At 43.6% G+C, this 12,384-nt stretch overlaps 1 protein-coding gene across 2 annotated transcripts; it reads right to left on the reverse strand.

Moving 5' to 3' along the window:
* Window positions 1-418: 418 nt before the first annotated feature.
* CNIH4 (cornichon family AMPA receptor auxiliary protein 4) lies at window positions 419-9,591 on the reverse strand. 2 transcript variants are annotated; one of them, XM_015562361.1, is made up of 4 exons: window positions 9,392-9,591; window positions 5,930-6,042; window positions 4,186-4,326; window positions 419-615 (listed from the first exon to the last, which is right to left on the reverse strand). In XM_015562361.1, exons 2-4 carry the CDS (start codon window positions 5,995-5,997, stop codon window positions 588-590), a joined length of 237 nt encoding a protein of 78 aa, XP_015417847.1. In that variant the 5' UTR covers window positions 5,998-6,042; window positions 9,392-9,591; the 3' UTR covers window positions 419-587. The 2 variants fall into 2 exon arrangements, with proteins under 2 accessions (XP_015417847.1, XP_006761320.1); XM_006761257.2 differs by lacking the exon at window positions 9,392-9,591 and adding an exon at window positions 8,162-8,330.
* Window positions 9,592-12,384: the final 2,793 nt, after the last annotated feature.

Raw genomic sequence — 12,384 nt, forward strand, 5'->3', positions numbered from 1 at the left:
ACACTGCACCGCAGGTGGCTTATTAGGTGTCACAAATTCCATAAAGAAATATATGATCTTTGAAATGTCTTTTTCTGTTAGGATTCTGAGGAAAAGGCTCTAGCGGACAGTCCCATAAATCTTTACGTTAAATACACGAAGCTGCCACGATCGAGGCGGAAGGGTAACTGACTCTCTTCCTCTGCCCAGGTTAACGGGGCTGCTTAGTACTCAGCCTTTTCAGCCAACGTGATGAGCAGCTCTGCTCGTCTAGCACGTTTCCCTGTAAGTGTGCCCTCCCTTTCTCTGAAGAAGGTTGGAGTGGCAGTCCCGCTCCCACAGCCAACTTACCATCTTCAACGCACAGACGATGACAGACACCTTCACATGTTGGGGTTCAGGCTAAAGAGTGGAGAACCAAAAATCTACAAAAACTCAATTCATGTTTTTTAAATAGTTTATATGGTAAAAATACAGCAAAAATATTTTTTTGTTCAAAGAGGAAAAAATATACTGCTATGGTTACGGTCCTAAGGATGATGGGAGCATCTCTGGCTCCTCGACTGTGCACTGTAGTGTAGCTGACTCCCACCACGGCTGCTCCAGCTTCAGTCATTTATCAGCGCTAAGATCATACTGTGGAGAGAAGAAATCCAGGTTACCGACGTGTCCTTAAGCCATGTCCCACGTGGTCTGGTGTGTCCCAACTCGTGTCCCTAAGGCTCAACTAGGAACACCCATTTGAGTAAAAGACATTTATACCGAAAGAAAAGAAAGTCTATGTTGGGGTTTCTGGGTGCCCTATGTTTTTTCACTAAAAAATAAGGTAATCAAGGTGGGGGTGGGGAATATAACCTAAAACCAATATTGAGCTGTCATTTAGGAAAAAACAAGCTATGTCCAGGAAAAAACCGAATTCCCTAGCCAGGTCTTTGTACAGGCTAACCCTGTGCCTGCAGCCACCTCCCCACCCTGCCCCGTCAACTGGGACATTCCTAGTCCGGCCTCAGTCAGCTCTCCTCTGGGAAGCCGGCCCCTCAGCCCAGGGCAGTTGCTCAGGCTCCTTCCACAACTCATCTTCCCACCCGAGGCTTCCATTCTAGCCCTGGATTGTGCGCTCTTCTGAGATGCGTGCTCTTCTGACCTGGGCATCGTCACTTTCATATTCCAGAATAACATCCAACTACAGCAATCCCAGCTCCTGGCTTTTTCCGAGGGACTGTGTGCTGCTCCTTTGTCGCCTGACATGTAGCAGTCCCTCAATAACTACTCTATGAAAACCACCACAGTAACAAACTATCATTTCCTTTTACTGGAATCAGCTCTGCTCTACTGGGATCAAATGATGAAATACACAGAAATAACCTGGCATTACCAGTGGTATAGGTTGTTCAACGTTAACCATACTGAGTGTACGCAGTGCACACAACAGATTAATGGTAGTAACCAATATTTTTTTTAGAGTTTACTATAGGTCAGCACAAACCTCAGTGCTTACAGACATTATCTCATTTAGTCCACATCACTGATAAGGTGGGTACTATTACTATCACATTTTCAGAGGAAGAAATTGAGGCACATTGAGGTTAAGAAACCTGCCCCAGGTCACACAGTGACTCAGAGGTAGAGCCCAGATGCCCCTACACCAGTAACTAAACAAAAAACCAACGGCATAGATTCTACCAATCTCTGAAAGAAGACGGGCATTTTTTCCCTTTAATTCTATTTAATAAACCCTGAAGGAATGCCATATGCAAGGCACCCAGGCAAGCTGTGGCCAGCGACACAGAAAGGGGCAGCATAAAATCCTGCATTGGAAATGTGATGATTTTGGAAATAAAACCACTCAAACAACAGCAACAACAAGCTAAGAGCAAAGGACATCTGAGACTATTCTTTCATCCCGATCCCTTGAGCCATGGGTGGCTCCAAGGGGGAAGGTAACAGCAGTGAGCCTAAAATGACAAGCTGAGAAGAGAGAGAAAGGGTGCCGCTGACTCAGCCAAACCCCTTCCAGGTGGCCTGTCATCTATTCAGTTATAACGAACCACACCTTAACCCTGCCCCAGACAGCTTCCCGGTTCCTCTGACCCCGTCTTCAGCCCATATCTTCCCATTGCTTGAAATTCAACAACCGAGAGCTAAGAGACTGTCGTGCGTTTTTAATTTTTAAGGCGCCGCGTTGCTCTACTAAGGAAGACACTGCTCCCTGATCCTACATTCACTCCCGGAAGTGTGCCCACAGTGCTGTGCCCACAGCTGCCCCAAGAAGCGCCTGCTAGCCAGACCGGGGAATGGCCCTCTACTCTGCTCCAACAATGTAAAACCTGGAGGCTGGGAGGATGAGGCAGTAACCTTGAGCTAAGCTGATCCCCGCTTGCTTTTCGTCTCTTCAGAAACATAAGGGAATGTATATGATGGTAAAGATACCTTCATCTGGTTTAACTTCAAAAAGTGGCAAAAATGAAAATAGGCGTACCATCGTGTTCTTAACATTACATTTCTTTGCTCTCTTTTTAAAATATATTTTTATCGATTTCAGAGAGGAAGAGATAGAAACATCAATGATGAGAGCGAATCATTGATCAGCTGCCTCCTGCACGCCCCCCACTAGAGATCGAGCCCGCAACCCAGGCATGTGCCCTTGGCCAGAATCGAACCTGGGACCCTTCAGTCCACAGGCCAGCGCTCTATCCACTGACCTAAAACGGCTAGGACTGCTCTTTATTTTTCATCTTTAATACGAGGATTAAAAATTGAGCACATTAGCCCTAGCTGGTTTAGCTCAGTGGATAGAGTGTCAGCCTGTGGACCAAAGGGTCCTGGGTTCGATTTCAGTCAAAGGCATGTACCTTGGCTGCAGGCTCCTCCCTGGCCCAAGCCCTGGTCAGGGCTCGTGCAGGCTGCAACCAATCAATGCGTTTCTCTCTGTCTTTCCCTCCCTCTTCCACTCTCTCTAAAAATCAATGGAAAAATATCCTTGGGTGAGGATTAACAAAACAAAAAAAAAAGCACATTAGCAGTGAGGTAGGGATAAGAATCAGAAATTAATTCTAATGTGCTTTTCTGTCCTAGTTTTTAAAAAACAGAAAAGCAAGTAAGATAAATAGCGAAAAGGAAACTATCTAAACTCAACTTTAATCTACTCTATGCTAGTGGGTGAAATTAGCACAGCCAAAGGACTTTAGCAGGCCTAGTTATTCAGAAAGAACTACAACGGCTCTGACTTCTGACAATTTTTATTTTTTTTTAATATTTCTTTATTGATTTCAGAGAGGAAGGGAGAGGGAGAGAGATAGAAACATCAATGATGAGAGAGAATCATTGATCGGCTGCCTCCTGCACACCCGCTATTGGGGATCAAGCCCGAAACCCAGGCATGTGCCCTTGCCCGGAATCCAACCCGGAGCCTTCAGTCCACAGGCTGACGCTCTATCCACTGAGCCAAATCAGCTAGGGCAACTTCTGACATTTTTTAAACCTGCTATCTCTATTCAGTTTCTAATTATTAAGACTCCTGTCAATGAAGGAAAAATACCACATGATCTCAAAAAAAAAAGACTCCTGTGAGTGATAGAAGTTTCATTCGGTGCAAGTTTTTCCTAACAGCCCTTATGCCTATGTGAAAAATTAAAATTTACCTGCAAAAAATTAGGAATGATCTAATTAAGCTCAGATACAAAGGTTAAACCTGACATCTAGCATCATAAAGGCTTACTCAAGCCATACACATGACAACTTTTCCCTCTGCTTTGTCTATGGGTCTATAAAAGGTTTAAAAAAAAAGTGACATGTTTAGCTCTAAAACATAGGGTAATAAATCTAAGTTTCAGACAGTGTCTGACAGCCAATCCTTCATATTAATTTTCTTTTTAATATTATTTTTATTGATCTCAGGAAGAGAGAGGGAGATATGAGAGAGAATCATTGACTGGCTGCCTCCTGCACGCCCCACACTGGGAATTGGGTCCACACCCCAGGCATGTGCCCTGACTGGGAATCGAACTGTGACCTCCTGGTTCACGGGTCGATGTTCAACCACTGAGCTACGTTCTTCCACATTAATTCTTATGCTTCCAAACTGTTATAACCAAAGCCTGATGCAGTCAAAGCTCTGCAATGTCAACACTAAATCCTATAGAATAGTGTCTCAGCCACCAAAAGCAGGCATGGGGCCAGGAAAGGCCACTTTACAGGCAAACTCACCTGTAAAGATACATGAAGAAACAGAGCAGGTGGAAGCCAAGCTTGATCATGGCTTCTTTCATGTGTGACTTCAGCTGCCCTCGATTGTGGATTTCTGTTGGGTCAAACACTCCCATGTTACCACTTGGCACCATAATGAACCTGATAAATTAAAGGATGCACACATATTAGAAGGAAATCAAAGCATCAGCAAAAATATTCAAAACTAAGTAACCAATAATCGTCAACCTTTAAAAGTGAGCCAATCATAACAGTTTTAAATTCAGACCAAATATGAACAGGGTATTATGGTAAAGTCACAGGCCAGCGCTTAGTTTTCCTTTGAAAGATATTATACTGTTAATTTGTGGTGTAGTGTTCTGCCCTCTGACACAAATACAGTAACACGCTAGAGAAGCGTATTTTATGCACTGAGACCCTCTTACACACCTTCTGTAGAAAACTACTGGAGAGGGCTCCAAACTAAACCAATCTTATCAAGTTCTTAGAAACTTCTTTATCTAAAAGGTTCTAAATCAATTAGTGCAAATCCCTTCACTTTCTCATCTTCATAAGGAAGAGTAGTGTCAGACATAATTATTCCCATTTCTCAGATGATAATAAAAGAGAGGGTCTGCCGTAACTGGTGTGGCTCAGTGGATAGAGCGTCGGCCTGTGGACTGAAGGGTCCCAGGTTCGATTCCGGTCAAGGACATGTACCTGGGTTGCAGGCACATCTCTAGTGGGAGGTGTGCAGGAGGCAGCTGATCAATGTTTCTCTCTCATCGATGTTTCTAGCTCTCTATCTCTCTCCCTTCCTCTCTGTAAAAAATCAATAAAATATATATTAAAAACAAAAGAGAGAGAGGGTCTATGTCCAGACCAGAAACCTCATCTCTGTGCTTCTGCTGACCAATAGAGTGTCTCAATCCGCATGGTTTATGAACAGTACCTCCCTTAACAGAGCAACTTAAAGGAAACAGAACAGAAATGATTTAGAATAAATGCTACTGTGATGAAACAAAACTCTTCAATTAAGACAGTAAATGGATAATTCAGACTAAAAATGCAATGTCTGATTTTACATAACTAAAAAACAAACAAACAAAAAAACAGATGAAGTGCCAAATACACAGGTAAGAACTGTACTTGTTACAGTGGTGGCGGTATGACCACAGTGGGAACTAGGAACCGAGCTATAGGTCAACACAGAAGGTAAGGGCACCGTAAGCGTGCTCCTCGCTCCACATCCAGACCAGTTCACACAGACTCAGAACAAGCTCCAACTGTTTAAAGAAACCTTGATAAGACTGTATTTCATATATTATAGTTAATACTATGGAGTCCTGTAGGGTGCTTCAGGTAACATGTCACATTTCCTATTTATTTAATATCACTGTGTCTGTGGTAGCTGCACATGATAGTCTTCCTCCTTGATTGACTCCTTTACGAATAAGGAAATTGGGGTACTTGGAGAGAAACCGTGAGGTTAAGAAGAACCTGGGCTTCAACATCATGACTGGGAGCTCTGTGCCGCACACAGAGCCTCGCCTGATCCTGCCCGTGGCCTGTCCCTGCTTTCACGTCCAAGCTTCCTGTAGTTCTCCCTCCCTCTCACCCACTCAGTTCTCAACCCTGACTCTAGGAATGCAAATGCCCCTCTGAGTCTCATGACTCTTCTATTGGAGAAGAGAGAGCTGTTAAGATTTTTTTTTAAATGTCTTTAAACTACCACGACACGAAACAGGAAACAAACAAGACTCACCGATATATATTCCAAGTGGCAACAGGCAAGTTGAGAAGGAAGATGAACCAGTGCAATGAAACGAGCATCAATAACGTGACAATGGTGTGGCCAATCAATTCTGGAATGATCCACTGCAAGGGGAGAACAGAGTACACATCTCACTGCTGGTTCTGCCTGAATGACATGTCACTTAAAGCTAAATCAGTGAAGGGACAGGGAACTTCCAAGCTAGTGTTTCAAGGTATTTTTAGACTCCATGTCCCAGATTTGCAAACTGCTGTAACTGCTTAGCCCATGCAGACACATCAGGCACAGCTTGCAACTAATGCGCTTAAACTTCAACTATGTCTTATGTGTCCTTAGCAAATGTTCCAAGTCATCCACTAAGCAGGTATGAATGACAATTAGGGGGAAAATCGAGTAGTGTTTACTTTCTATACCACTATCTATGCTGAAGCCCCTACTCTAATTTGGGACATATATCCACATGCATGCTGCCTTTCATGTCAGAATATCAGCCTTAACATTTTACAATCACACACACACACACACACACACACACACACACACAGAAAGACAAAGTACTTTAACAATAACAGCTCAAAGCTGAACAAATATGGTAATGAACTAAGCTACCAGAACCCCAGCCTATTGGCTTTATAGCACCCAAATGCCCTTAGCTATGCTCTTTGTTTATTGGACAATGTTCTACTTCTCATGCCTCAACACTATTGTGGCAGGTTCTCAATTCATCAATGGTCTTCTTCTAAGAGTAGACCTTTTTCTTTTAATAGAAGAGAAGCTAATATTTATGGAGCCAAAACCTGAGATTCCCTATTTGTAGAAATGAGGGAAGTAAAACTCAGAGAGATTAAGTAACTTGCCCACGATTTAGTGGCACAGAGTACAGTAAGTCCAGGCATGCTGCCCCAGGTCTCTTGCATTTAGAGTTTTCTTTTTGCAAACAAATAGGGGTTTTCTGGGCCTCAAACCTAATTTGCAACAAACTGAAACTTTTTAATATGTATATGCATTTTTTAAATGTGACCAATTTAACGTAAGTGTGAGCAGCAAAGTCAAACAAACCTGAAGTGGAATCAAGCACTATCCTATTATTAGCTGTGGAAACTGGGAAAAGTTACCTATAAAAATTAGCATTAAAAAAAGTACTTAACTTCAAAGTGAGGGAGTAATTTTCTCAGTAGAAGAATCCAGATAAGCTTTTCTTGGTATTTAGACTTTTATTTTTATTTTTAAAAAAACCAACAAATACCCACCTAAAATATTGAGAGAGCAAGAAATATAAAGATACACAATCCATCTGATTATATGTAGTCCTTTCTCTAAATGAGAAGGCCTGAAACTAATTTAATGTTACATATAATACTATCTCAATAAAAAATCTAAAGAGAACTCTCAAAGCATAGCAGGTAAACATAAAATATTTTATTTAAATCTATTGCTGTATTAAACCATGTCCTGGAAAATTCGACAGAAAGAAAAAGAGAGAGGGAGGGAAGGGGGGAGAAAGGGGAAGAAAAGTAGAGAGAAGGAATATAGTTACTAGAAATTTTAACTTTCCGAGCGTATCTTTATTTCCCTCTGGGCCAGAGAAGCTTACGTAGACTGAAGATGTGAAATCACTTTTAGGTCAGGCCAAAAGCACCTCCCAGTATTATTTTTATATGAACTTTTATCTAGAAAGCTCTTCTGTCTGCTCATCTCAACTGAATCAGGATCAACGGGTTTCTCTGCATCTAGACAAGCTCTGCAATTCAGGATATTCTTGCCAATTTAAAGTTCTGACTAGATACCAAAGGCAAAATGGCTGTAAAACAAATCTGCTAATTAATTCTATTTCTCAGCAAGCCACAAAAAGAAGGTCTTTCATTCAACTGAAGACAGACTAAGCTTTCTTTCCATGAGCGGGGCCGGGAGTGGGGGGGTGAGGAGGGTTGGACACAGAAAATAAAAACAGTTAACCTCATGAGAAACCTTTACCTACTCTGAGCAATAATGTGCTCTGTGGACAAAGGGACAAGGAAGAAGCAGAATAAAGGAACAAAATTCCAAGATAGGTCTTCTTGTAGTTTCATGAGTTAAAACATTGCAAACACATAATTCTACCAGCATTCCGATAAGAGTCAATATGCACTCTGAAATCAAATATACATGTTGATTATCGATCATCTCACACAGAAAATGGAGAACTGCCTTCAATGTCAGAAAATGAGCAAAGAAATGTCTTACCTTGTTTAATTTCGAGCAACATGATCGAGCATTAATGTAATCACATTCTAAATCAGACAATGTGATTATCTGATGACCAAGATAAGGAATTTTTAGACTTCTTTTATAACAGTGAAGTATTTAAGTTTCATAAAGCAATCCCAGCTGCAAGGCAGAATTAGACTTGACTTGAAAAAAGTTAGTTATTTCCTTAAAGCTCACTCATTTGACAACAGAATTTTCTCATTTGTGTTCCTCCAACAAATAAATGATTTTCACAAAATAATCCTTTCATTGTGCTCAATTCTAATGTGACCATGCAGGACATTCTATCTGAATTCCTCAAATGCCAAACAGTGGCTATAAAACATGGAGAAAGAAGACCTATAAAAACAGTGTAAATGTTAAAAACCTGAATTATCCTCAATAGTAGCAAAATAGTGTTTACTTAGGATATAACCATAAAATGTCTTTAAAGACTTAAGATATATAAAAAGAAAACAGAATACAAAACTATGAATATAGCATGGACATGTTAGCAGTCCGTATGCTGCAAAAGCTGGATTACAAATGATTCGTTTTCTCAATATTTTTCTCTATTTCCCAAACTTGCTACAATAAACATCTATTACACTGGATTAAGCAAAAAATGGTTTTTAGTACAAAATATAAACTCACAAATAAACATTTGAGGGCCAGATAGACGAAAGGAAAAGCCTTCAACTGAAAGACAATGCCTGGGTTTTACTTTAAAATGCCCCCCCACTAGCTGGGAGAGAGATGAAAAATAATGGCCAAACGCTGAAAATCACTGAAGGCGAGTGATAGAAACATGGGGCTTATTACATTACTGCCTCTACTTCTTCTTTTTTTTTTTATTTTTTTTTACTGCCTCTACTTCTAAGTTTGAAAATGCCCAACAATGCAAGTACGAACAAATGTTTTCCATTAAATTCTAAAACATTTTCATATAACTATTCCCCTATGACCTCGATACGCTATAGTCAAACTTATCACTTTCTCCACAAATTATTCCAATTTGTTTTATTTCTGTCCATGACACAAGCATCACCTGCCCAGGCTCAAAACATGGAAAGTGGTGTCTGCCTTCTGCTTCGATCTCATAATCAGCTGTCACCAGGTCCTAGCGATCATTCCTCCCTAATTCCACTCTCATCACTCCCTCCTTCCACCTGCATCAAGGAGCCCTCTTTTTCAAATCCAGGTGAACGAACCCTAATGGTTTCTTACCTTCCAATCTTTCCTGTTTCCGACCCATTCTGCTAATTCATCTTCCTAGCACACCCCTTTATGTAGACATTTTTCCATGGCTCCCTACTGCCTAGAGAATAAAAGGGAAAAGCCCTTCTCCTTAACATTCCAGCCTTCCAAAATCTGATCTAATTCCTAATTCAGCCTTTCCACCCGGAGCTTCTACTACCACCAAAATCAGCCATGTGCTCCTTAACCCCAGCACCCACAAATGCCATGGGCACACCTTTGCTCTTGCCCGGGTGTGATTATAAATAGCCACCCCTTTTCCGCCTCTGCAGGCGCTCTGAAGGGTTCTAAGTCCAGGGAACTCCTATCCCCACAGAATGTCTACCCTGCCCACTTCCCACCTCTTGCCTGTAATATTAAGAAAGCTAGTTCAGTCCTGGCTGGTTTGGCTCAGTGGATAGTGTCAGCCTGTGGAGGGGTCCTGGGTTCAATTCCAGTCGGGGCCACATGCCCAGGTTGCGGGCTTGGTCCCCAGTGTAAAGCTAGTTCATCTACCCAAAAACACAGTCATACAACAGGCTGAGTTTCATCAAAACACACCCTGACTGTACCTCACGGTCGAAGTCAAATATTCCACCTAACATTTCTCTATGAATATTAAAATCAATAAAAATATATTTTTTTTAAAAAGGAAGCTAGTTCAACTACCCAAAAACACAGTCATACAATAGACCAAGTTTCATCAAAACACACCCTGAATGTACCTTATGGTCTAAGTCAAATTATTCCACCTAACATTTCTCTATGAATATTAAACTGGTATACGCCAAGGTTATTCTAAAATATCGAGCCTGACTTTCCAAACTGCAAAAGCGAGAAACCCAATTTTCATTTCCCTGAGTGTAAGCTCCAGCTCCTTTGTCACGACAGGGACATAGGTCATCCAAACGCAGGCAGATGCTGCTGCCCTTTCAAACCTCATGCGACTGCACCAGAAGAAGGCGGAGCAATAGTTATTGAATATTGGCCATGGGACTGGCAATGCTAGGTGCTTAGCACCTGTTCTTACCACACACACACACACACACACACAGTAAAAACCTCTGAGCCCTAGCCGGTTTGGCTCAGTGGATAGAGCGTCCGCCTTAGAACTGACAGGTCCCAGGTTCGATTCTGGTCAAGGGCACATGCCCAGGTTGTGGGCTGATCCCCAGTGGGGGACTTGCAGGAGGCAGCCTATCCATGATTCTCTCTCATAATGGATGTTTCAATCTCTCTCTCCCTCTTCCGTCCTCTCTGAAGTCAATCTATATATATATATATAAAAGCCTAAGCAACCTGGAGGATCGGTCGCTATGACACACTGCAGCCAGCCAACAGGCCAGATTGCGGGCAGGGCTGCCGGCCAACCTCCTCGGCCCCTCCCACCGGCCGATCACCCCCCAATCCGGCTGGGCCAGCTGGATACGCCAAGGTTATTCTAAAATATCGAGCCTGACTTTCCAAACTGCAAAAGCGAGAAACCCAATTTTCATTTCCCTGAGTGTAAGCTCCAGCTCCTTTGTCACGACAGGGACATAGGTCATCCAAACGCAGGCAGATGCTGCTGCCCTTTCAAACCTCATGCGACTGCACCAGAAGAAGGTGGAGCAATAGTTACTGAATATTGGCCATGGGACCGGCAATGCTAGGTGCTTAGCACCTGTTCTCACCACACACACACACACAGGAAATAAAAACCTCCGCACATTTTAAAGAGAAAACGAGCCCTAGCCTGTTTGGCTCAGTGGATAGAGCATCCGCCTTCGAACTGACAGGTCCCAGGTTCAATTCTGGTCAAGGGCACACGCCAGGGTTGTGGGCTCAATCCCCAGTGGGGGACTTGCAGGAGGCAGCCAATCCATGATTCTCTCTCATCATGGATGTTTCTATCTCTCCCTCTTCCTTCCTCTCTGAAATCAATCTATATATATAAAAGCCTAAGCAACCTGGAGGATCGGTGGCTATGACGCACTGCAGCCAGTCAACAGACCAACCTCCTCGGCCCCTCCCACCGACCGATCACCCCCCAATCCGGCTGGGCCAGCTGGACCCCACCCGTGCACAAATCTGTGCCCTGAGCCTCTAGCAAAAATATATTTTAAAAATAAAGAGAAAACAAAGGCCTAAGAGAGGTGAAGTAATGCCCACGGCAAATATCCAGCTAAGCAAGGAGGCCCGACATCAAACTCCTCTCCCACAATAAGGCATGGACACCGCACTCGGGAAAACCCTAAAAAGCCAGGATACTCGGGCCAACAAAACGTTTAAATCTGTGGGACGGGGGCACGTGTGATTTCCAAGGGGAAAACAAAACAAAACAATGCAGTTTCTTCGGGCGTTTTTCCGGGCTTATATTTAATGACTTCCATGAACTGGGCGACAGCGAAGACTAGCTGCTCCCCTCCAGGGCAGGGAAGAGCTGCAGGGCACCCAGCTCCTGGGGGGCTGGGGCTGGCTGTACCCGCCTCTGCGGGCCTGGAAATGCAGTGGAAATGCTGTCCCATGAAGCGCTACCCACGACACACTGAGTTCTGAACCTGGACGGACCCAGAGAAGTGGGCACGTCGAGAGCGACCTGGGAACTGCACACAGAGCACGTGTCCAGCGGCTCCATCCACACATCAGCAGCCGCCAGGGCAACCAGAAGAACCCACCGCAGATGGTTTATAAATGCATCCTTCCCAACACTCCCTACAAAAGGGCACCTACAAAAGGGGGGTGTCCTCCACCCATTTTTTAAAAGAATCAACGCCTGCACGTAAAAGGTCCAAGTTCCTAAACCCGCGAGAACACAGGGGAGGGCAGCAGGGGGGCCAGGGGGATGCCCAGTGAATGACCAGAGGCTGCAAAGCGCCTCCCACTCGCCCCAACGCCCGCGGGCCCAGGAGCGAGCACCCCAGGACGTGGGCACTCGCCCTCGGGACACCCCGCATCCGACAAAGGGCCCGGCCCTGGGGGAATCTCCAAAAAAACCCCATCTC

Source organism: Myotis davidii, unplaced genomic scaffold, assembly GCF_000327345.1.
Source record: "Myotis davidii unplaced genomic scaffold, ASM32734v1 scaffold174, whole genome shotgun sequence".
Lineage (NCBI taxonomy): Eukaryota > Metazoa > Chordata > Mammalia > Chiroptera > Vespertilionidae > Myotis > Myotis davidii.

What these genes read in the sequence shown, in the direction of transcription:
- CNIH4 (XM_015562361.1), bottom strand. Translation starts at nt 5,997, where the DNA reads ATGCTCGTTTCATTGCACTGGTTCATCTTCCTTCTCAACTTGCCTGTT. An exon ending in GCCACTTGGAATATATATCG is followed by an intron (nt 4,327 to 5,929) that starts GTGAGTCTTGTT and finishes TTAATTTATCAG; the next exon opens with GTTCATTATGGTGCCAAGTG. An exon ending in TTCTTCATGTATCTTTACAG is followed by an intron (nt 616 to 4,185) that starts GTGAGTTTGCCT and finishes TTCTCTCCACAG; the next exon opens with TATGATCTTAGCGCTGATAA.